Source organism: Hippocampus guttulatus, chromosome 16 (assembly GCF_054856545.1).
Source record: "Hippocampus guttulatus isolate MCC_2025c chromosome 16, RoL_Hgut_1.0, whole genome shotgun sequence".
Taxonomy (NCBI): domain Eukaryota; kingdom Metazoa; phylum Chordata; class Actinopteri; order Syngnathiformes; family Syngnathidae; genus Hippocampus; species Hippocampus guttulatus.
The window spans coordinates 7,265,551-7,288,653 of NC_141276.1; the positions used below are offsets into that span (position 1 = coordinate 7,265,551).

General features: G+C 42.9%; 2 protein-coding genes across 4 annotated transcripts; one reads left to right on the plus strand and one right to left on the minus strand.

Annotated features, from left to right (window-relative positions):
* Window positions 1–730: 730 nt before the first annotated feature.
* On the minus strand, window positions 731–11,854 carry ush1ga (Usher syndrome 1Ga (autosomal recessive)). 3 transcript variants are annotated; one of them, XM_086132402.1, is made up of 5 exons: window positions 11,606–11,854; window positions 11,315–11,467; window positions 4,064–4,517; window positions 2,280–3,073; window positions 731–1,234 (listed from the first exon to the last, which is right to left on the minus strand). In XM_086132402.1, exons 2-5 carry the CDS (start codon window positions 11,380–11,382, stop codon window positions 1,231–1,233), a joined length of 1,320 nt encoding a protein of 439 aa, XP_085988528.1. In that variant the 5' UTR covers window positions 11,383–11,467; window positions 11,606–11,854; the 3' UTR covers window positions 731–1,230. The 3 variants fall into 3 exon arrangements, with proteins under 3 accessions (XP_085988528.1, XP_085988526.1, XP_085988527.1); XM_086132400.1 differs by having other exon boundaries at window positions 11,315–11,854; XM_086132401.1 differs by lacking the exon at window positions 731–1,234 and having other exon boundaries at window positions 2,276–3,073; window positions 11,315–11,854.
* Window positions 11,855–16,054: 4,200 nt separating this feature from the next.
* LOC147192816 (proton channel OTOP2-like) lies at window positions 16,055–22,374 on the plus strand. Its single transcript, XM_086132418.1, has 6 exons — window positions 16,055–16,808; window positions 16,894–17,030; window positions 17,114–17,172; window positions 18,930–19,135; window positions 19,327–20,198; window positions 21,022–22,374. Exons 1-6 carry the CDS (start codon window positions 16,367–16,369, stop codon window positions 21,190–21,192), a joined length of 1,887 nt encoding a protein of 628 aa, XP_085988544.1. The 5' UTR covers window positions 16,055–16,366; the 3' UTR covers window positions 21,193–22,374.
* The last annotated feature ends 729 nt before the right edge of the window (window positions 22,375–23,103 follow it).

Here is a 23,103-nt window from a genome sequence, read left to right on the forward strand (position 1 = left end):
TTCACTGCACTAGAAAAATAAATTAGAAAAATGGGGACAGTGATTGTACAAACCCTGTAAGGTGAATTATGAAACCCTAATGTTTTCTAGACCCTAGACTCCAAACAATTCAGGCCAATTCCTGTAATTTTGTTGTCAATTGAAAACCTTTGCTTTTTCACATGACAATACCTGTATGTCAACATTTCAGTTCCATTTCAGTCAACATTTTAGTTCCTGGAGTTTACAACTGGCTCTGATACACGACTCATCACGTGACAAAAAAAAAACACACTGCATGTCTACGTTTGGGTTTTGCCGATGTGATCAGTTTGATAAAAGTATCGTATCATATATACTTGTCAGTGTTGTCAGTCGACGGTGAGAATGTATATATTGGCTTCACTGTTCTATTACAATTGGAAGGGAGTGCCTTTTTTTTGGGGGGGGCGACATCAAACATTAGGATTATCTGAAAAGGACCGGATCGTTTGCATGCTGAAGAAAATAAATTATTTGATACACACCTTTGGATTTGGATCTGCACCATATTTCAATGGGTTCTTCCTTGGTAGAATTATTTTGGAAATTTCTACTCCTGCAAACAAATAAACCACATTGTGAGTGTAATGATGTAAATAAGACAAAAACAGACGATACATCAAACTCTGTAAAATGTCACAAAAATGACGACGTAGGCCTACTTACTCTGCAGACGACAGGGCAAAAGCTGAGAAAGTCTACGAAAACATGAAGTTGAGCGCATTTATTACATCATTTCAAGCAAATGCTAACACACAAATACTGGGAGATGATAAAAACCTTCCAATATATTGTTATGACTGACATTATCTACATAAATATTGACTCGACATGCACTACACAGTGTGTGCAAGTACAAGGAATTGATGGGCCGGTAGTATAAAATCATCAAGGGACGCGTACACGCACACTGACATAAATCACTCCTACAAATATGCTGTCATCCTGCCTTGGCAGAGACCAAACTTGCGATGTGTCAACAGGAGGCCGACTTGACTTGACATTCATCACATAGAGGGAGCATGCTATTAAAAAAAAAAACATGTCAAGTGTGTTTAAAATGCACAGGCACGAGAGTCTCGGTCAACCCCATGGGGGCAAACGTGTGTCCCACGGCGCAACTTGGAATCTTTCCATGGATCTTCTCCATGTTAGAGGTAGATGGTTTAGTCGTCACTCTCTGCAGTGATGCACCCACCTCCGCTTGAATCATCTGCACAATATGATGAGGGTGGGGGTGGGGGGGGGGGGCATGGTTACCAACTGTCAAGGTCATAAAACCTTATTTAACTGAAAATAAAATAACATTTTGCCATTCCAGACTCATAGGACTGTTAACTAAGTTAACCACTGTTCATTTTAAACGTAAAAGCAACAGTGTGTTCGGATATATTGTACTAAGTCACCAGGACGGAGATGTGTTTCCAACTTTTCATCATCTTATGTCATCACGCTACGTCGTCATCCCGCTGGGCTACTTTGTTACGTTCCAAGATTAATGCTGCGTCGTTAGGCGACGTTGTTACACTCGGCGTTATGCTAAGATGAGACACTAGACTGTCATGTTTCGTCATTAGACTACATTGTTACACGATGTTGTTATGCCAAGATGTTATGCTACATTGCTATGCTATGATGTCACACACACGCAAACAAAGCAAAAGTGACAAGAAGCTAAATTAATGACTAAAGGTAAACCTTTCACGTGAAATGTTTTTTTCCCTCCCCATTTACCAATATCTTTTCATCTCTTTGCCCACATACTGTATTTCAGGTCGCATTTGTATTTGTGACAACTTAAAGTAAATGTCTTCATGAAACGAAATGTGCTGGCTTCTTCACGTAAAGGCTTTTGAAGGGTCATGTGTGTAATTGTAGTACACATACAGAGCAGGTCTGGACGGGACATTTCAGCCTCGACCTTAATCTATGCAGATGCAAAGTTGCTGTGAGATAAAGACGGCAGACATTGTCTACTCACGCTATTGCTTCGAATAATTCACGTTTAAAACTCTGCGTCAGGTGGGGACACATTCTTTTGAGGTGGGTTTTTCTATTTTATTGCACAAGACAAAACTGGGCACTGTGAAACTGAAAACTAACAAGACAAGATAGGGGACGTTGTGCTCTGCAAGCGACTGGCAACCTGTCCAGGGTTTACATGGTGGCATGTCTCTTGCTCAAAGTCAGCTGGGATAGACTCACACGCAACTCGAAGGAGAAGTGCGATAGAAAATGGACGAATGTAGCGCACTTACAGTTCAGTGTCTTCAATGCACTCCGGGTCCTCTATGGTCTCAAGACGTCTCTTACAGGCATCTAAGATCTTTTTCCTGGGTCCTAATGGGATGTGGATGCTCTTGAGATCATGGTCAGAGCAGAGCAGCAGTGCTTGGAGGTCGATCTTCTCCCTCCTAAAGATGGAGAAGAACTCGCTCATGCTCTGCGTGGCCAAGAAGACCTCCAGAGGGCTGGTGAGGGCCTCGTCGTCATCGTCCAGCCCCAATTCCACCTCCTCCCAAGGAAGCTCGTCCAGGTTCCTCTCCTGTAGGCTGCGAGCACTTCCGATGCTGTCTTCATCCAGGCTGCGGTGAGGGTGCAGTCTGCTGCGCAGATGCACCGTGTTACCTGAGCCGTCAGCTGCGTCTGGATCGCCCAGGTCAAACATCCCCCCACTCACGTAGTTCCTCCTGAAGACCATGGTGCCCAGACCGGGCCGGTTGAACAGAGAATCGTGTCCCGAGTCTGTGCTGACCTCCGAGTGATCAGCGTTGGTCCCGTGGAGGTCCGGTTCGCTGATGGCACGTGAAATGGCGTCGTCGTTGTGGTCTCTGGGGAACATTTCACGGATGTTGCGGCGGCCATATTCCTTCGGATTGACATATGTTCCGGGTTTGAGGAACATGACGTCGTTGCCCAGTTGGAGTCCGGAGAGGGAGCGCACGCTCTTCCTCCCATCCTCATAGATCTTGAAGGTCCCATCTCCTTGTTTCTTTTTCTCCAGCTTCTTCTGGATCTTTGTCTTCCCGCGGTTTGTGGCTTGAAGAGTAGCCTAGCAGCAACACAGGAGAGACGTGGTTCATTTACTTGCAAAACGCTGTCTCCTCCTTCATCTCCTGATGAGGCAACATCAGGAGCAACTGAGGGTGATCAGCATCTTGCTCTCAAACATTTTGACATGGTCACAACAGCTGAGGATCAAGCCCACAACCTTCGGGATGGGAAAAGCCCACTCTACCACATGAGCCATGTCGTCCCCAATCTATCTAGAGCAGGGGTGTCAAACATACGGCCCGCGGGCCGGAACCGGCCCCCATGGAGGTACAATCTGGCCCGCAGGATAATTCAAAAGTGAAAAAAAATGCATTAAAGACACAGAATGAATATTTTTAATAAAATTCAATTCATGGATTATCCGCTAGGGGCAGACAGTTTTGATCAGAGATGAAAACAGCAGTCTCAATCCGTCCCTGAGACAGACCCAACACAGCAGACGGTATCAATGCGCCAATGCTTCTTTATACCAAAACAAAGGAAAGACATGATATTTTGGTTATTTCTAGCAGAGTATGGTATAATGTTAATGGTCCGGCCCACTTGACATCTGCCGAGTCCGTATGTGGCCCACAATGTGAAATGAGTTTGACACCCCTGATTTAGAGTCTGTTGGTTACTCTTGCTGACTATCGATCGATTGATCGATCTGTCCCTTTGTCCGTCTGTCTGCGCTCTTTTGCTTTGTGTTTGTCAGTCCATCTCCCCATTCATCCGTCTGTGTCTTGATTGGTATGTCTTGTCTGTCTTTTTTCTCTCTATTCACTCAACTTTGTCTGTCACTCATCAATCCGTGTGTTGTTGCTCTGTCCATTCATCTGTCACTCTTTTATCTGTCTATCTATCTGTCCATCTTTTCACCCCCCCCCCCCCCCCTCGCATCCCTCCGGCTCACACAACCGTTTCACATTTTAATGACTGACCGATAAATGATCAGTGCAAATCAGTCATCTTTGCTGGACGGATTGAAAAGTAAACAAGTGTTGACCTGTGAATATGGCACACTGACGGCTGCTGCGTTGAAGTTGTGCACCTTGTGGCTGACAGAGCCGCTGCTGTAACTGGAAAAACTCATGACATCTGACACGGATGCCTCGGGCACCTCCTTGTGGTACTTCTTCTCCATGCGCTCGTGATGCTTCTTTTGCATCTTGGCGCACTCCTTGATGCGCCTCTCGGCGTCTCGAAACGCCCTCTCTTTCAGCTTGTTCACTAGCTTGGGGTTGAGCCCCATTTGCTTGGAGGCGATGGAGTCCAGGTAGCGGACGCAGTCCATATGACTCTTGGTGGCCGCCATGTCAAGCGGCGTGTGGTAGTCATTATCCAGGCACCATATGTTGGCACCAAATGACACCAGGAAGAAAAGGCAATTGTGGTGACCATTGGCAGCGGCGAGGTGGAGTGGCGTGTTGCCCCATATGTCACACTTGTCAGGGTTCCCACTGTGAAACACAACCTTATGGTTAGTGACAAGATTGAAATGTCACGTTTCCACCAAGCAGTGCAGAATTTGGTTCAGTTTGGTTCTGTATGCATGACAATTGCTACTCCTACCACGTTTTTTAGAAAGTGTTGTTGTGTACGGGTTGCATGAGTACGGTGCGGTTCATTTGAGCCGAGATGCACTGCAGTCCATATGTTGGTCGAGACCGCATGAACAAACCAAGTGGAACCGAAGCGTTACGTACTGCTTCGTGGAGACATGACGATGAGTTCCGACAGTATTGTGGCACAGCAGCCATCCAACCATTTTCTATGTCGCATATCAACATTGGCGTCTGGGGTGAGCTGGAGCTGTCCCAATCAATCACTTCCTGAGAAATCTTTCCTCTTGAATTAATTGTAGTTATAATTTGGAGAAGGCCCTTGTGTGTTGCAGCAAGATTGTACCCTAGTGCAGCCATGCCCAACCTTTTTTGACCCACGGTCCTGTTTAATGTCAGACAATATTTTCAGGGACCGGCCTTTAAGGTGTTGCGGATCAATACAACAAAATAATATGATATGACCTCCATGAAAACGGTGGTATATTCAAAACATAATAATAAACACGAGTGATGACACGAGGAACGTCCGATCTGGCCGCAGCACTCTCTGGTCGCTATGGTAACGTTTAAGCGGGCCTTCAAAATAAGATACGCCGCAAATACAAAGTGCATGAAAAATACGACTCACCATCGCCGCATGTTATGCACAGTGGGGTTGGTGAGTGGGAATCTCCCGTTGAGATAAATCCGGATTTTAAGTAGGACTGCTGATACTGTCTATTTAAATTTAGCCTTCTTTTTCTTGAAGGTCGTAAGCTCCTCTTCTGTCTCCTGGCTGGGCCTTTTCCCCTTCCCAAACACGTTTGTTTTTCACTCTTTTTGCTAGGTTTTCATTTTAGCGGTAACCTATCATGTGACCAAGAAGCACGCCTTGACCTGCGTCAAAAGTGACATACGGTAGGCGGATGTAACAGAGCAATTATTCAAAATAAAACATCTTTCAAAGTCTAAATTAAATAAAACAGAAGTAATGCAAGTTATTTATTCTTTTTGTGCGGCCCGGTAATAAATGACCCATGGACCGTTGCCAGTCCACGACCCAGGGGTTGGGGACCACTGCCCTAGTGCACAAAGCAAGGTCCATATCGGCAGGACTTTGGTGCCAAAGAATTTGAAAAGTGATACAGTGTCCTCAACTTTTTGTGGCAGGACCCTCGGCTGTTAGGTGACAGTAAACCTTCTCGTCACCCCTATGAGTCACACAAATGGCCGGTCAGGGTGCAATTTGAGCTCCGGCTTGTCGCTACGAGTGCTTCGCCGCCCGGCTCATGTTTCAAGCGAGGCTTTCACAAGGTTTCAGCTGGTTCCAACTGCATAATTGTGCATGGCGGATGATGTCCCGCCACATTCCTCAAGTCTAATCATGACTGCTGTGACAAAATCCTGCATCACAATCAAAGAGATCTTGTTTGTTGTTAAATATGAAACTACCACGTATCCCGCGAATACTTTTATACATTTATAGTCATAAGGCACAAGTAGTATATCTCGTACTCATCTGAGGTGCTGAATGGGTGCAAAATGGGTAACGTTCTGTGAAGTTGTTTCTGGGGCGGGGGTTTGTGTTTGGCCCTTGTATGCATGTGCCACAAAAATGCTGTCACTGCCTTTGGCGTTGACTTCATTCCACACCTTGGGCTCTGCTTCCGTTTGTAAAGTGCTTCCCAAGCTTTTTACACATTTTAAATTATGATCCGATTCAGGAACTTGGGGACTTGATTAAATAATGGGAAAAAAAAGTTCTGGATTGAGCAAATGAGGAATGGGTGATTGTTATATATTTGAATGATGTGCTACAAAGCCTTCATCAAACAAACCGTCAACATGCTATAAATAAATGTCAAAAGATGACATGCTATTATCTACGTTCAAATTCCATTTTTTTATAATGTTCCCAACTTAGATTACATAATGTGGGGGAACATAATCTTGATAGCTTTATCCGTGGTAATTTATGTCCCGCCGTTTAAAATGCTGAACGCAAGAGAGGGTCGTCTGTTCGTTTACCCCCCCCCCCCCCCCCGAGTATCTTTTATCATTTTATCTGATGTTTGCTTTATATGACAGCCGTTTGCCGAGTACGGCATCTTCCCGTGACACCCTCATCATTATCATTCAATTTATGGTTAATGTTAGAACAGTATGTCAGGCTCGTATCATGAGAGGAATGCTATGTCAGGCTCGCGGGGACTCTTGTTTGCACAGATTGCGTGGGAAATAGTGGATTTTGTTTTGTTCAGCACACGATTTGCTAAGTACATAACAGTGCATGACTATTCCTTGTTGTATTCTTGTTTTTGTGCAGTCTGATTCATTGTACGGGATTATGTAGCTCAGGTGTACAGGTGTTTTGAGCGTGACATCCTTACAAGAAAAGAATTATTTCTCCATTTAACAAATGAAGGGCTTTGCATAAGGGGCCCATTTTTTGACTTGCAGGCGAAACAGGTCAGCCGTTAACGATGAGCCTGTTGTGTGCTTCAGAATCCCAGCAATGCCTCACGCTATGTCCCATTTCACTGCATGTAAAAGTTGGCCCTTTTAATTTTTTACTTTTGCCTATTTTCTGACATGTTACGGATCAAACCAGTAATCGAATCACCCTCCCCCCCAAAGCATTATGTTAGTGCATTCTCTGCGATGTCAGTTTGAAAAGGTTTTGATTTTTGAATCAATGGATGGATATCACAACATGGTATTTCAAATTCAGTTGATCAATTAATCCCAAAAAGAGGTTAATTGAATTTTAAAATGTGATTTTCAGTAGGAGCACTCCGTCAGTAGTTGAATCCGTATAGCTGTACGTTGATGTACAAGTGGCTCAGCTTACTTGAGCCACTGCTTGATCGATTTTTTTTCTTTCTTTTTTTTTTTGCTTTGGGTTAAGATGCAAAAATTTTCAAAAGAAGCGAGATTCAGAAATGCCACCTCTCGAGCAAAGTGGAAAAAAAGGAACCGAGAGCCAGTTCACACAACTGTGTTGCAGCTATTGTGCAGCATCTTCGTTGGAAAAGGCCACCGCAAATGCCGCCCTGCTGTATCTTCTGTGCAGACAACCCACCGCTTATTTTATCAAGCGCAATCTTTTGTGATAACAGCTGCGTTATAAAAGTCACAACGATGGCACTCTGGTTGAAGTGTCGCACCAACGGCCTCCATAACAGTGAAACCATTTAGGAAGGGGTCATAATTCACGCTGGCTTTTATGAGCCCCAGCGTGGACGTTCTGGCGAGTGCGCGGTAAAATATTGAAGAGGGAACGCATGGCTGAAGAGCATTTAATGAAATCCGATAACTCGCACATGACCTTGAACACTGTGGCGGTGCGCTGACATTTCAGAGTCGTCATTAAAGCACTCTGCCGGGCGTTAAAAATGACTAACTATCTTCAGTCTCCAAGTGTTGCTCACGATTGCGGGTAAGCCGTTGCTGTACAGTGTCGGTGGGCACATTTTTGTGCTCAAGGGCAGCAAGTGATTTGTAAAAAAGGGACGAGGGCCAGGTCATTCATAGATTAAGTTAAAAAAAAAAAATAAACGTGAAGATGTAATGAATGTAATCCGTGAAACGAATAGAAATGTCATTATTCCGTTCCAACACAGAGACCCCAAAACGAGTATGTTTTTTTTTTCAACCATTGACATTAAACTGTTAAAAAGAACTCACTTTAGATTGGTCAATAATTTAATAGTACAGTATACATTTTGGGAAACAGTCTTGGAGAATAGTCTTGGATTTACAGCTCCTTTCAAGGGATCCAAGGAGAAGTGTAACGACTCAGAAAAATTAACTATTAAAAAATAGTTTACATTAATAACCAACTTGATTCATCTTAATAATAACCCATTCTCATTATCTGTTGTAGTAAAATATTACATTAATAAAGAAGTATTTACAATTACATTTACAAATAATTAGCAGCATAATCATTGTAGGACATTTAAAAATGTTAAGTGCATATAACTAATACATATTATTTTGTTATTCACAAATAAATTATTTGAATCAATTTTAGGGGGATTTTTTTTATCTCCATATAGTGTACGATAAACAGACAATTATCCAATTCAAGTTCTATAACTGCTTCAGTTTATTTGTGCTCTTACAAGTTGCGATTCGATGATAAAATCTTGGTTAAAATGAACTTCTCATTTTATTTTTTTACTTATTATTATTATTATTCTTTTAATGCTCCAAAACAAAGGCTCGCATTTTGAAAAAAAAAAGTCACTAGACTAGAACTGCTGCCTCTTTATTTACAATGGCTGTTTTTCAGCCTGCAGCAAAGCTTCCAGTCATCTGCTGGCACCACGTTTGCCACCTTCCCCACCTTCATCTTTCCTCTTGACTATGTTAACATCATACAGTCCACGTGCAACTTCAAAGTTCTCCTCTCCTAACCGGCCCACATTTTTTTTGCAATAGTGGACGAAGTCACGAAACAAGAAGTGCTGCCTCATTGTTTACAATTGCTGTTTTTCAGCCTGCAGCAAAGCTTCCAGTCATCTCCTGGCACCACGTCTGCCACCTTCCCCGCCTTCATCCTTCCTCCTGACGTCATACGATGCATGTGCAACTTCAAAGTTCTCCTCTCCTGGGCGGCCCACATTTTTTGCAATAGTGGACTTTGGGATCGTTCAAATACGAACCAAGAATGGGAGATAGTATCACTATATGAGGTCATTTGTCTTGGCGACCATTTAAAATTGCCAATTTCAAATAGTTTGTTTGCAGTTATGCTCCTATTTTTGGGGTCCAAAACATTGGTTGAAAAATCCTGCCAGATTAAAAATAAACAATTCTGCATCAACATCAAATTCAATTATGACTTAACTGAGGTATTGTGATATGAGAATTATTAAGTGGTATATAGAAAAATATGCCACCCAAATGAGCGGGCTCTTTTCGCACGTTCATAAATGTTCATTTTAAGTGCTTTTGTAAATTTTGCAAAGTCATACCAATTGATAACATTCCAGCATACTTTAATGGGCTCTGTTCTCACCCACACCTTCCCCTTTTGTCAACTTCCCATTGTTTTAAGTAGTTTTTGTAATGTGCCAGCAAACAAATAAATAATAGCGATAGTAAGGTAGTAAGGTAATAGCGCTCCATTTTGTGATAGAGGCTCCCACGATTGTAAGAATTTAACAAGCGTGGCATCTTCCAAGACGAGATTGCATCACCATTTGAGGCGTCAAAGCATTTGCCCTTTTGTCAACTTAAAAGTGCATTCAGTCGTGCTTAAATAGTACAATTGGAACCATTTAAAGTGTAAACTCATTAACCTCAAATAAAGTTTAAGTTTTCTAGTAGGTTATCCTGACATTCACCCCCCCCCCACCCCAAAAAAAAAAAAATCCCCAAAAAACAAAACATCATGATGGGGTGGCACGTCACCTCACAGCGCAGAGGTCCGGCGTTCGATTGCGGCTCCGGCCTTCATGTGTGGCGTTTGCATGTTCTCCCCGTGCTTGCGTGGGTTTTCTCCGGGTAGTCCGGTTTCCCCCGCCACATTCCAAAAACATGCATGGCAGGTTAATGGAACTCTCTAAATTGTCCATAGGTGTGATTGTGAGCGAGGACATTGGGGATGGATGGATGCAAAGGTAAGCAGATGCCACCAAAATTGAATGGGTTCACGCAAACTTACATTTTAATTGGTTTATTAGTTTTTGCATCGTCATACCAGCAAAGAAATGTTCCACCAGATTGAATGAGCTCTTTTCCTACCTGCGCCTGACTGTTTCACAAAGTTTCTGTTGATGGAAACAATTTTTTTCTGCTGTAATCATCACAACTAACAAGTACTGTGAACAAAAGCTAAAAGTGCTGTTTTGTGATTAAGGCTCTTACAGTTGCATGAGATGAACAAGCACGGCATTCTCATGGGTTGAGATCACCATTTGAGGTCATTTACCCCGTTAGCCTCTTGAAAGTACAACAGTAAACAAAAAGAGGGAGCCTTTCATGCAGCAAAAAGTCACATATAAAGTATTAGTCGCATAAGAGTTAAGCTTTTGTAAAGATAACAAACCAAATTTGCATTAGCATGGGGTAGATTTAAAAGACTAAAATGAGACATTGGGATTCATGCATTAACTGGAAAAAAAATATGCTGAATAAATGGGAAAAACATTTGTTGAAGTAGTTTTTGCAGGAATAGTTTCAAGTCCTAAAAGTGATCTGATTGAGAGTTTTGCGAGATGAACAATACGTTTATTATTGTCAGACACAGGGGGGGCAAAGGTGACAGGTATGACGGCACCCTCTGATTTTCCGAATAATAATTTGGAAAGGAATGTGTTAGTGTTCGCGCCATAGATGCAAATCATGTCTTTCCAGTTTCTGTGCAATACGCTTGGTGGCAAGAACAATGGACTGTATTACTTATTTGTTTGTGTCCTAGCTAGTTATGCTCTATCGTCATTGTTTTAATGATCTCAACACGAATTTGGTTATTTAGTCCTTGGGTCATTACGGAGGGGAGCGGTTCAACGCGAGTCTATTGAAAAGTGCATTTGCGCATCAAAGTTGGTGTGCTTCCACACCTTCTTCCATGCCCCTGTTTATTGTGGTTGCATAACAGTTATTCCGAATACGTCTACGCCGGATTTTTTATTATAGAGTAGGTGTAGCTAATGATGTGTCCTGTGAGGTTTTGGCTTTTTTTTTTTTTTTTTGGTACGCACCCCCTCGCCACGATGAGCCGCAGAGCCTCCAGGTTCCCGTGATAGGCCGCCCATAGCGTGGGTGTCATGCCATCCTCGTCGGGCGCGTTGAGGTCCTTGCGGGTGGCCTCCTTTAACAGGTCCAGGTAGCCGTCTCGGGCCGCTTTGTGGTACCTGTCATTCATGGCGACCCGTTAGTCCGTCCTCGTTCGTTTGCCTTCATCGACACCCCCAGCACCGCCCGCGCTACAGCTGTAATCCACGACGTTATCGTCATAGCGGAAACGGTGTTGCCGACCCACCGCCCTGTACCGGAGCGTCGGTCGGTCCGTGACCAGACTCCCCCGAGGCTTCTTCGACGGCTTGTGCGCGTCGTTGGTATCCAGGGAGGCGACGTCGCGCTCGTACACCGCTCAGGCCGCCTGAACAGTGCTCCCCCGTGGCTGACCTGCTCCTAAACACAAACACGCACACACCAGGGACCCTCACGAGTTAATAAAAGCCAAATGACTACATTGTACAACTGGGACTATTAGCGGTACCATCAGCACCGCCGCCTGTTCCTACGACTACTACTCGTAGTTCTACTACTTCCTATTACTACTACTCGTTCCTATGACTACTACTTCTACTACAGTACAAAAACATTTCTGATACTACTTGGACGACCACAACTCTAATTTGTACTACTACTTCTAGTACAGTCAGCAACAACTACTATGACAGTACGACTATAGCAGCATGAACACAACAACTACGACTACTAGGCCTATGACAACAATAACAAAAAAATACGAGTACTTCAGCAACACAACTACTACGGCTACTACCACAACAAAGACATCAACAAATACTGCTACAAATACATTGACAACAACAACAACTTCACTTATAGGAGTATACTTTGTCCAAACTACAGCATCAATAACGCTAGTAGTACTACGACAACTATTAGTAGTACAGTAACTATTCTACCACACTTCTACAACTACTAATAGCACTAGAACAACAACTACTAAAACAACAAATGGTCCAAGATCAACTACTCTAACTACTACAACAAGAACAACCACAAGTAATACTGCAACTACTACATACTGGATACTACTATGACTATGAGTAATACTACTATTACGATGACAACAAATACTACTAGGAGTAGTACAAAACAACACTACTACTATTAGTGGTAGTAATTTTAAAAAAGGATTCATGGTTGAGCATTTATTCTATATCGCTGATATTCAAGGAAAAAAAAGTTGACACAACCCCCGTTCAAATGCCAGATTTTCGCAGGTTGAAAATTGAGACCAAGTTCGTAATTTGAAAATATTTTCAACCATCATTGTGTCCTGCGAACTTTTCAACTCAACCGAATAAAAAGAACCTTTGAGAGTTGAAATCCAAACAAACAACTGGAAAAATGCAGTTGCACAAGTGTGGACACCCTTTTATAATAGAGATATGGCTGTAACTAATCACATTCAAACACACAACGGACACCAGTCAACGTGCCTCTGATTAACCCCAAACAAAGTTTAGCTGCTCTAGAAGGCTTTTGAGGGATTTTTTTTTTCAAAGCATTAGTCTGACGGCTTTTATGCTAACTAACACAGACACTCATCTCGAATAAGACATCAGTTCCTGGTGAAGGGAAACAGTCTCAAAGCATGATGCTGCCACCCCCACACTTCACTGTAGGTGTGGTGGTGTTCTTTTGGTAATTATTGTTTGAGGGCCTTGGTAAAAATCCTTATTAATGAGCATTTGTGGGTTAGTTGATTTGAGGTTTATTCTAACAGATACTCGGAGGTTGCATTTGTTTTTAAAATTGCTTGGCAGGTCAGAGGCCGCAGGTTTCTCTCCTTTGATTTCGGCAAATTATGCTTTGCTGGCAAAATTTTATCCGACCCGTTGGCTGACCGTAAGGTGAACATTTTGAGCCTTTTGAGACAGGAGCACTCCTGCCTGTGACAAAATCCATTTCCTTCAAACTCATCTGTCGGATGTTGAAAAGTCTCACTTGACTGAAGGCAAATGCAGTAACTGATTGAAATATACTTCCTCATTGCGACAGACTCACCAGGAAGAATAGCGTTTGACGTTTGCTTGGCGCTCTCTTCACTGTGATTATTTTAAGCCCTCTGATGACACACCACGGGCGTACACAAGGAAAGTTCTGCGTTTCATACGGGCTGTTGTAATGTTGAAAAAGCACCTTAGTCAGCCTCACCCTGACAAGCATCCTGCACGGCAGCTAATTAAAAGATAAGCCTATATATATTTAAAAATAAATAAATTCTGCCACATGTGGGTCCCTGCATTGAAATTGTTGTGCCCAACTGAAACCTGCATGACAATAGCCAGAAATGGATAAGAGAGATGCTGATTTGGGGGCGGCAGGTTCATGTGGCCCGCCCTTGAGAGCATACATACACAGACGACAAAACATCTTTATAAGGGGCTTGAATAGCCCTAAAAACCTGAAAGTAGTCCCTTCAAGCATGAAATCAAAGATAGGCAAATGCACTCGCTCCCCATGCCTATTTGGAGAATTCCCATCATGTTGAAATTGGGAGGCTCAAGTCAAAGATCATAAGGGCGGCCCGGTAGTCCAGTGGTTAGCACGTCGACTTCACAGTGCAGAGGTACCGGGTTCAATTCCAGCTCCGGCCTCCCTGTGTGGAGTTTGCATGTTCTCCCCGGGCCTGCGTGGGTTTTCTCCGGGTACTCCGGTTTCCTCCCACATTCCAAAAACATGCATGGCAGGCTGATTGAACTCTCTAGCATTGTCCCTAGGTGTGAATGTGAGCGTGGATGGTTGTTTGTCTCTGTGTGCCCTGCGATTGGCTGGCAACCGATTCAGGGTGTCCCCCGCCTACTGCCCGAAGACAGCTGGGATAGGCTCCAGCATCCCCCGCGACCCTAGTGAGGATTAAGCGGTTCGGAAAATGGATGGATGGATGAAGTCAAAGATCATAACAATTAAGCTTTACCAGTCCTACAAATGGGCACATTCTGATTTTATAGCAGCAGCACAAAAGAATAATAACGTTGGACAATCAAATATATGACAGCATATGGGCCGACATGTTTATTTACTAAGAGTGGCAATGGCAGAAGTACATACCGGTATATTCTGCATATGTGAATTGTATGTATGAAGCATATAGATGTAAACAGCAGCAAGAATAGTCAGTGGCGTTATATGTACCCGAAACTATAAATGTCTCAATGGTCTACGATAGCATCAGTGTTATATGGCGACCACACCTGAATAAATACAAAATGTTAAAGATGTAAATGGCTGTAACGATAGTCGTTAGCAATGTATTTAGCAGAAAACAACTATAAAAATATCAATAGTCTGCTTCAGCATTCATTTATATCAAATCATCTGCTTCAGCATCAACATCATGATGCGACCAGACATGAAAAAAATGGATACCACTACATACTGTAATGTATGCACATGTGAATATAAACGAGCAAGAATAGTCCGTAGCATCGGAAAATATGTAGAAAATCATCAAATAATGTAATATGACCATCCATCCACTGAAGTAACAGTGAAAATGTACATCAAGCACACACACAGACATATACAGTATGTGTGTGTGTACAGAATGTCGCGTGTGTTTTCTGAGAAGGAACCGGTTTCAGTGTGCGGTGGAATTAGTGAGAAAAACGTATAAATGTATTACCTGGAAACATGTTGAACTTTCGTGGAGTATTTTGAGCAAAACAGGATTTGTTTGGCCATAATATGCTTCGCTGCTCACGACAGATTTATTGACCTTTGTGGCTCCTCCAGCTGTGTTTCGGATGCCTATAAAAAGGGGAGCGGACACCTCTGCATCCCACACTTGCGGTCAGGTCAGTCTACAGGTAAGGTCCAACCTCTGCAGTCCCTTTTTCTGTCATTTCGAATCAGTGTGAGTGCATGTTATTGCACAATAGTCATACTTTATAAATGCACTTGAGTAAACTTTTTAGGAATCGGACAATTTTTTCTTTACGTTCACTCCCGACATTTGAAAACAGACATTTTGGACTTGCGACTCCTTACTTTGTCAAAATAGGCTCATTACTTTGATCAACCTTTGTTGACTACAAAATGAATTTCTAAAAAATATGTAATAGAGAAATGTGAAGTCAACTGCAGATGAGATTTTGATTTATTGGTTGATTGATATTTTGGGGTGTTATAAGATGCAACAGTACCGGAGAAGCAATATATTTCCCGTGCGCGACTCATTTATGTCAGAGTAATGTGTATTTTCCCTGTTGACCTTTTGAGAATTTAGCCTCTTTTGTGTCAGTTCACAATGTTGCCAGGCCACTCTTAAAAAAGAGATTGTACATCTTAATGACTTTTTTTTAAAACTCGGTGAAATGAATCAATAAATCAAATGAGCAAATTTGTGGAAATTGATTGTTTTGATGGTATGAAAGCTGAAGCTAACGCTAAGCTGTCCACTGTAGTAACCGCTGTCCCTGTAAGGATTAAAAACAATGTTTTGTTTTGCGGTTTTTAAATCTGCCAAGTTATCAAAATGTCTACTTTGTGTAATTGAAAGAATCAATAAATCAAATGAGCAAATTTGTGGAAATTGATTGTTTTGATGGTATGAAAGCTGAAGCTAACGCTAAGCTGTCCACTGTAGTAACCGCTGTCCCTGTAAGGATTAAAAACAATGTTTTGTTTTGGGGGTTTTAAATCTGCCAAGTTATCAAAATGTCTACTTTGTGTAATTGAACATATGAATCACATTTCAGAGTCTATGATTTGTTTCTTTCACTGGTAAAAGAGTTCAATTTTCTTTCTCAATTCTACGAGTTGGATTTGAGAATCAAATATGATGAGTTTGGAAACTTTGCGCCACTCGCTGACGAACTCGGCTAAACCAGTGTCGCAATGTCAAGGTGCCAATTATGTTGATTCCGCTCACGGAAAAAGTTTGAACCTGGGCGGGTTCTTTAGGGGGAATGGCAAACAATGGGTGAAGCTTGTAAAACCAGTCATGTCTCAACCCCAGTTACAGATGCTGCCGGTAATTCAAATGCGCTCCTATGTCGCAGGAAGCAACCATGTGTTTGAACACGGGCTCCCCGTGCAACTGTCTGGCCGACGGGAGCCCTTGCGAACCCTGCGAGATGAACAAAAACGGGGAAGGTCGGGGTCACGCCTCCCCGCACGGCGCCGCGGCGGAGAACACGGGCGAGCATGACCACCCGATTGAAAAAACAAGTTCTTCGAGTAAGGAAAGGGACAGAAACTGGGGATGGATTCTGTCCGGGGTCATCTTTATCAACGTCCTGATGTTGGGTATCGCGCTGGTGAGCGGAAGTGCTTACGAGCACGTAGACATCAGCATGTCTGACCTCCAGGTTTTCCTCGTTATCGTCCTCATCCTCACCAGCATCTGGATGATCTACTATATCATCTTCACGGCCAGGATTGAAAACGCCGTGGCGTACAGGGACCAACACGCCGGGCCCGTGTGGCTCAGGGGTATGTAATCTTGACATGTGCTATTTTTTGCTGGGGGGAGCTTAATAATAAAGTCTCAACATCGCCCGTCTTCTTAACTCTGCAGGAGGAATGGTGCTGTTTGGACTCCTCAGTATCATTATGGACTTTTTTAAGATCGCGAGCTATGTCGGCTTCCTCCACTGCGAGTCGGCCATCAAGATTGTTTTTCCCGTGATCCAACTTGTTTTCATTGTTGTGCAGGTACAGTAAATATAAGTCAAGCGCCCATGCTAATTAGAAGTGCAATGTCTCCTAAAATGTTCAACTGGCAAATCTGTTTTCAGACGTATTTCATGTGGGTCCATGCAAAGGACTGCGTACAGCTCCAAAGGAACCTTACACGGTAAGTGACAGATGATCAAATATTCCTTACAGAATTTAGTTGTCTCTTGCCCTAAATTCATGCAAGAAGAAAGATTTGTCCCATAGGAAACAAATGCAATCCATCGCAGGGTATATCAACTAAACAGGCAATGTTTTAAACACATACTTACAGTAACTGTCGTGGAAGTAAAAAAAAAAAATCAAGTTTTTAATCGCAAAAAGAATCGAACACTCAGCCTTAACTTTGCCAGAATGACAATTCATATTGACAGATAGATAGACAGACGCTGATTGACATCACAAGTGATTTGAAACCGGTTGCGCGACTCTATTGTTGTGATTTTCCCAGAAAGTTTTGGTCAAATTCCGAACCAAGTTCGTGGGAAGAGACACAAGTTTCAGCTCACGGAACAAAGAAGTGGCTGCGGTTAAGTGTAAGACCATTGAAAAGACTTTCAATCGTTTTCCAAGTCATTTCAAAAACAACAACATGATCTAAACCAAAGGTGTCCAAGTCAAGGCCCGGGGGCCAGATCTGGCCCGCCACATCATTTTATGTGGCCCGCGAAAGCAAATCGAGCATGTCAAGTTCCATGATGCTTGCTGAAGTCTGAACCAAAATTGTCATATGTCATCCACAATAACGGTCATTATTCTTGACTTCTGATTTTAAAAGTAGTTATTCATCAATTTGCTGTGCGCTGTGTATGTAATATGTGGAGAGGATTAAACATGAATATGTTTTCCCCAAATTCATAACGGCCCTCCAAGGGAAACCGTAACGACAATGTGGCCCGCGACAAAAACGAGTTTGACACTCCTGAATTCTAAACAAAAGAGGAAATCTGCCGCCACGACAGGCACCGACCACCTTACGGCCACAACTCCGATCGGCTGCCTCAACAATATGAAACATAGTCCACTCAGACTCAATGGTGTCCATCCAAGGTGATTTTGGGCAAGAGACGGACGGGTTGTGCACTCGTGACTGGTAATCAGCGAATTGCAGTAAAATGTAATTTTTAAAAAAAGCAGCTTTTGTTCAGTTGTTGACAATTCCAAGTTCAATCAACAGTCAGACTTTGACTCGAGATTTAAAGACAGCCTAAAATCGGTCCTTACACCTTGTTTTTTTGTTTGTTTGTTGTATTGTAGTTTAGGATAGTAGGCGATCAGGGACATTTGGATTAAAATAACATGAAGTACAATAAACATTGATTCTACATTTGCTTGAGGAATGTACAGGTATATTTGTCATACCGGTGAAGTAAGTACAAAGTATTATTTTGCGTCACGATGTGCTTGGCATCTATGGAAAATCAAACTAGCACCGCCCTTCTGCTTGATCCAGGAAGTAGTCTGCTCAGTCATTGAAATCCAGTTAAGGCACATAGTTGACATTACCTGGACAAAATTCTCACAGCAGTTGTGCCACTGTATGTTGCTGGCATAGATAGATGAAAAAAAAGGAAGCATATGCAGAGATGGAAATCCCAGGTACAGAAAGTAAAAATCCTGCCACAGTTTGGCCCCTGTGGCTAAAACCAAACGATGACAAGGTTTTTTTTAGTTTCTGGATCTGGATTTCCCATCTCTGATTGTATGTCGTGCACTAAATCAACAACAATTTTCAGACTAAAATTGGATCATTTTTCCATGTTTGGGTCCGGTTTATCGTGCCTTGGATGATGTTTGATGTTTGTTACCGTGACCACAATGGTTTTGAAAACAAATCCTCAATGGATATTTATTTCCTTTTTGTGGTGGTTGGCGCAGGTGCGGCCTGATGCTCGCCCTCTCTATTAATCTGGTTTTGTGGATGGCTGCGGTCACGGAGGAGTCACTCCACCAAACAGGCCACCACGGTGACGACCACGGCGACGACCACGGCGGCGATCACGGCAACAACACGCATGAATCCAACGACCACCATGACAACAGCTCCCATAAGCTCTGGGGACGGAACCTGTACATCCGCAAAGGTACAGGAGAAGCCATTTGACAGGGGCTGGACAAACGTTTGAGCTCAAGACCACATTTGAGTTTCAGCGCGCGCAGATGGGCAAGGTTTTTCTTAGAAAGCAGACCAGACCATACTTTGCCCACCCCTGCATTAGCGTATTGGTGACAGGAAACGGCAACAATGTAACCCCATTCTTTCTTCCTGTCGCAGCGAGTTACGGAGAGGACGAATGCGTGTGCAGCCACACATCCTGCGGCCTGTTCAAAGACGCCTACTTCTACCTGTACCCCTTCAACATCGAGTACAGCCTTTTCGCCTCCGCCATGGCCTACGTCATGTGGAAAAACGTCGGCCGACTGGGCGAGGCGCACGACCCGCACGGCCACAGCCACGCCCACAAGTTCCACCTCAAAGACGCGCTCATTGGGCCCCTGGTTGGAATCCCACTGGTATTCGCGGGCCTGGCCACCTTCATCGTGTACGAAATGGACATGAAGGAGGACAAAGAAGATGACCACAGCAAGAGAGACCAAGCGCTGCTGATTCACTTCATCATTAACATTGTTATAATAAGTCTGATGCTGGTGGCCACCTTGGTCGGCGTGACCATCTACAAGCTGGATCGCCGGGAGCACGACTCGGAGAAGAACCCCACGCGGAGCTTGGACGTGGGCCTGCTCGTGGGAACCTCCATGGGGCAGTTCATCATCAGCTACTTCACTATAGTCGCCATGGTGGCATCTGGAGCCCAGGGCCACCTGAACAGGCTCAACCTGACCTGGGCTATACTGATGGTGATCCAGATCGGGCTGCAGAACTTCTTCATCGTCGAAGGTCTCCACCGCGAGCCTTTCCACGAGGAACACCATGAGACCATAACCTCGGTGACCAACATCTATGCCATGCAGCACTACAGCAAAGAGCTGAACCATCTGGAAGGATCGGAAATAAGAATCAAGCCCGAGCTGGAGCTGCCGGCGGTGACCCCGTACGGCCACACGGTACACTACCCACATAAACTGACGTGGAAGAGGAGGGTCCTAAAGGAAGTTTCCGTCTTTTTGCTGTTGGCCAATATTATTGTAAGTATCCTACGCACATCATTTCACTAAGGTGGCAAAAGTGCTCATGTCCTATACTAAAGTAGAAGTCAAACCAAAAAAAAATGGTAAAGGTAGAAGTCCAGTTAACCCCAGAAACCAGCGATCACTGGTTTTTAAAAAGGTTTTTAATTGCCTATAGATGCCAAAAGATGGCAGCTAAGCACTACTTATGTCTAAATGAAACTCATCAATTTGCGTCAATTTACTGCTTTTACATCAAGATACCACTAGATGGTGCCAAAGTAATAAAACTGCTTCGTCCTGAGAACAGGGACGGCTAAGCTTTTGAGTAACACAGAATAGGTCAGGAAAGATTCCTGGAAGAGGCGAGTCTCCAAATGTCGAACCTCAAACATGTTGTGGTTGACTGTACTGATTGAAATCCTTTATTGAAGTAGCAGCAAAAAAGAACAGAGTCTTTTTTCAATGAAACAATTCTCTATAAACAATCTTGCCTCTCCAAATCTGCTGCATTATCATTGTTAATGCTGGCTGGTTCATGTGCTGCCTTACAAGCCGCTAAGACAGATCAATTCAAATCTTACCTGCGGTTGACCTCAACTCACTCTGTTTAAGTTGTCGTCATTGATTGAAAAAAGTAACATGCCAAGTTTGACAAAGTAAGGGGTAGAAAGTACAGATATTTGTTTTCACACGCTGGGAATAAAAGTCTTTTTAAGAAGAGTAACAAAGTATTTGTAATTCCCACTGCTGTTTTTTTATTTATTTTTTTGCACTCAATTATTTCAAACCAACCCAATCGCAAAACGTTTATTTCTACGGTCTTGTTTTTCAACTCCAGCTTTGGATCATGCCGGCATTTGGCGCTCGCCCTCAGTTCGACCACCCAGCCGAAACCGAATTCTACGACTTCAGCATCTGGGCCGCCATCGTGAACGTCGGATTGCCTTTCGCCATCTTTTACCGCATGCACTCAGTGGCCGCTCTCTTGGAAGTGTTCGTCATCTCTTAAGTGGACAACTTCGGTGGCAAACAATTGTTCATTCTCTTTTTCAATCATACTATTCGACAAACAAAAACAAATGATTACAAATACAACTTATCATAAGATACACTCACTGTACTTGTTGGTGCCGGTCCCGTCTTGGGGAAATTGTGAGTGTGATGCTTATGTCCAGTCTGTTCCGAGATTTTCTTTGGGTGGCTAGAAAGTCCCACTTCACAAAGATACGATGCTGGAAAAGAAAGCAAGTGTTCAGTGTGTTTTTGACAGTTTTGAAAGATTCATTGCCTCATTTGCCAGCCTGTCATCGCATATTATGCAAAATTGGCCTGATGCGTGAGGTTCCCTTGTAGCCATAAACCCGTATTTGAAGTAGGACTGCTGATATATTCTTAAAAACAGTTGGTGGTTCTTTCTCTTCTGTGTCCTCACTCGGTGTTTTCGCCTTTCTCAAGAGAAAGTTTGGTTTTAACTCATTGTTGCGGGCGTTTATTTTTTTACATAACGTATCACATGACAGAGGAGATCGGTTTGATATGTGTACAGAGACAACTGATTTTTTAATTTAAAACTTCATTATATATATGGATGAAGTATCTTTTTTTTCAGTCATTTTATGCAGCCCAGTAACAGTCTGCGGCCTGGTGGTTGGGGATCTGATCTATATCACTTATCCTATTTAAAATGACAGGGAAGCCAGAGCAGATCCTAGCTGACTTTGGCCAAGAAGGGGGAAAAGGTTGTTTTTCCTTGGACTAATCACCAGTTAATCACAACACATAAGATCGACAAGCAATCACACTCAAACAATTCAGTGTTCACTCGACCTTACATAATGGGGGGGGGGGGGGAACACATCAAGCACAGGAGGAACATGTGTGCACCTTGTTTCTGTGCACTTTTAGGCTGACGTGCTCACCACGCGTGCATTTTTGTACAATAAATGTGAAAATTTTGTTGATTTGTTTTTCTGAAGACACTTTAATAATTTTTTGAAGTTTCAATTGATGTTATTGCTATTGATGTTTTTTTATTAAATGTTAAACTATTTCTTTTACCCCGTAAATGTATATGTGTAAGTGTAATGTATGAGTGAAAATAAATTAATTGCATTGTTTATAGGCTTCAGTGTGTGTATGCAAAAAATAAAGACAAAAAAACTAAATAAAAATGATTTTGAGGTGGTGGTGATCAGTGCCTTTATGATATTTGTTATTTTGGTTGAATCCCTGGAATTAATTTGCTGAATGGAAAAACAGCATTCCTGTCTTGCACTCGCTTTGGGGTTGAGGCATGCAAGTTAATACCTACATTCAGTCCTTCATTACATCAGAAGTACGAGAAAGAAGGGTTGACCCAAATATCAATGGCATAGATTAAAAGAAAAAGAAAACAGATTCGTGCTGTTTACTTACGCTTCAAGCAATATCGATCAACGCCAGCAGGTGACAGCGTCGCTCTTCCAACACTGCTGACCCCTGAAAGTAGCAGTGCTCTTTTCACATTTTAATGCTGAAATCAAACAAGATCGAAAGTCGGACTTATCCCAGTCCTCAAAGCTTTCGAGGCGAATGGAGACAGCAAACGTTGCTGATTCCCATAACTATCCATGTGTTACAATCGTCGAGTGACGAGAGTTGAAGACGGACGGTGAACTTGGGTCATTTTTTTCCGATTTTGCAACTCAGACCTCAGCTGAAATGGGCGTTCTCGTGCACCTTTCCTTGTCGTAAATCGGAAAAGTCTGACTTTCAATCTTACTAGGATGCAGCATAAGTTAACATTTTGATAACTAAATTGGAAACCAATTTTCCTGCTCTTCAGATAATCAATTGTCATATATTTGTTTCAACGGAGCACTTTCAAGCAGTCCTTTTTTGTTTATTTATTTTTAATTAACATTGTTTTATTGATGCCGGC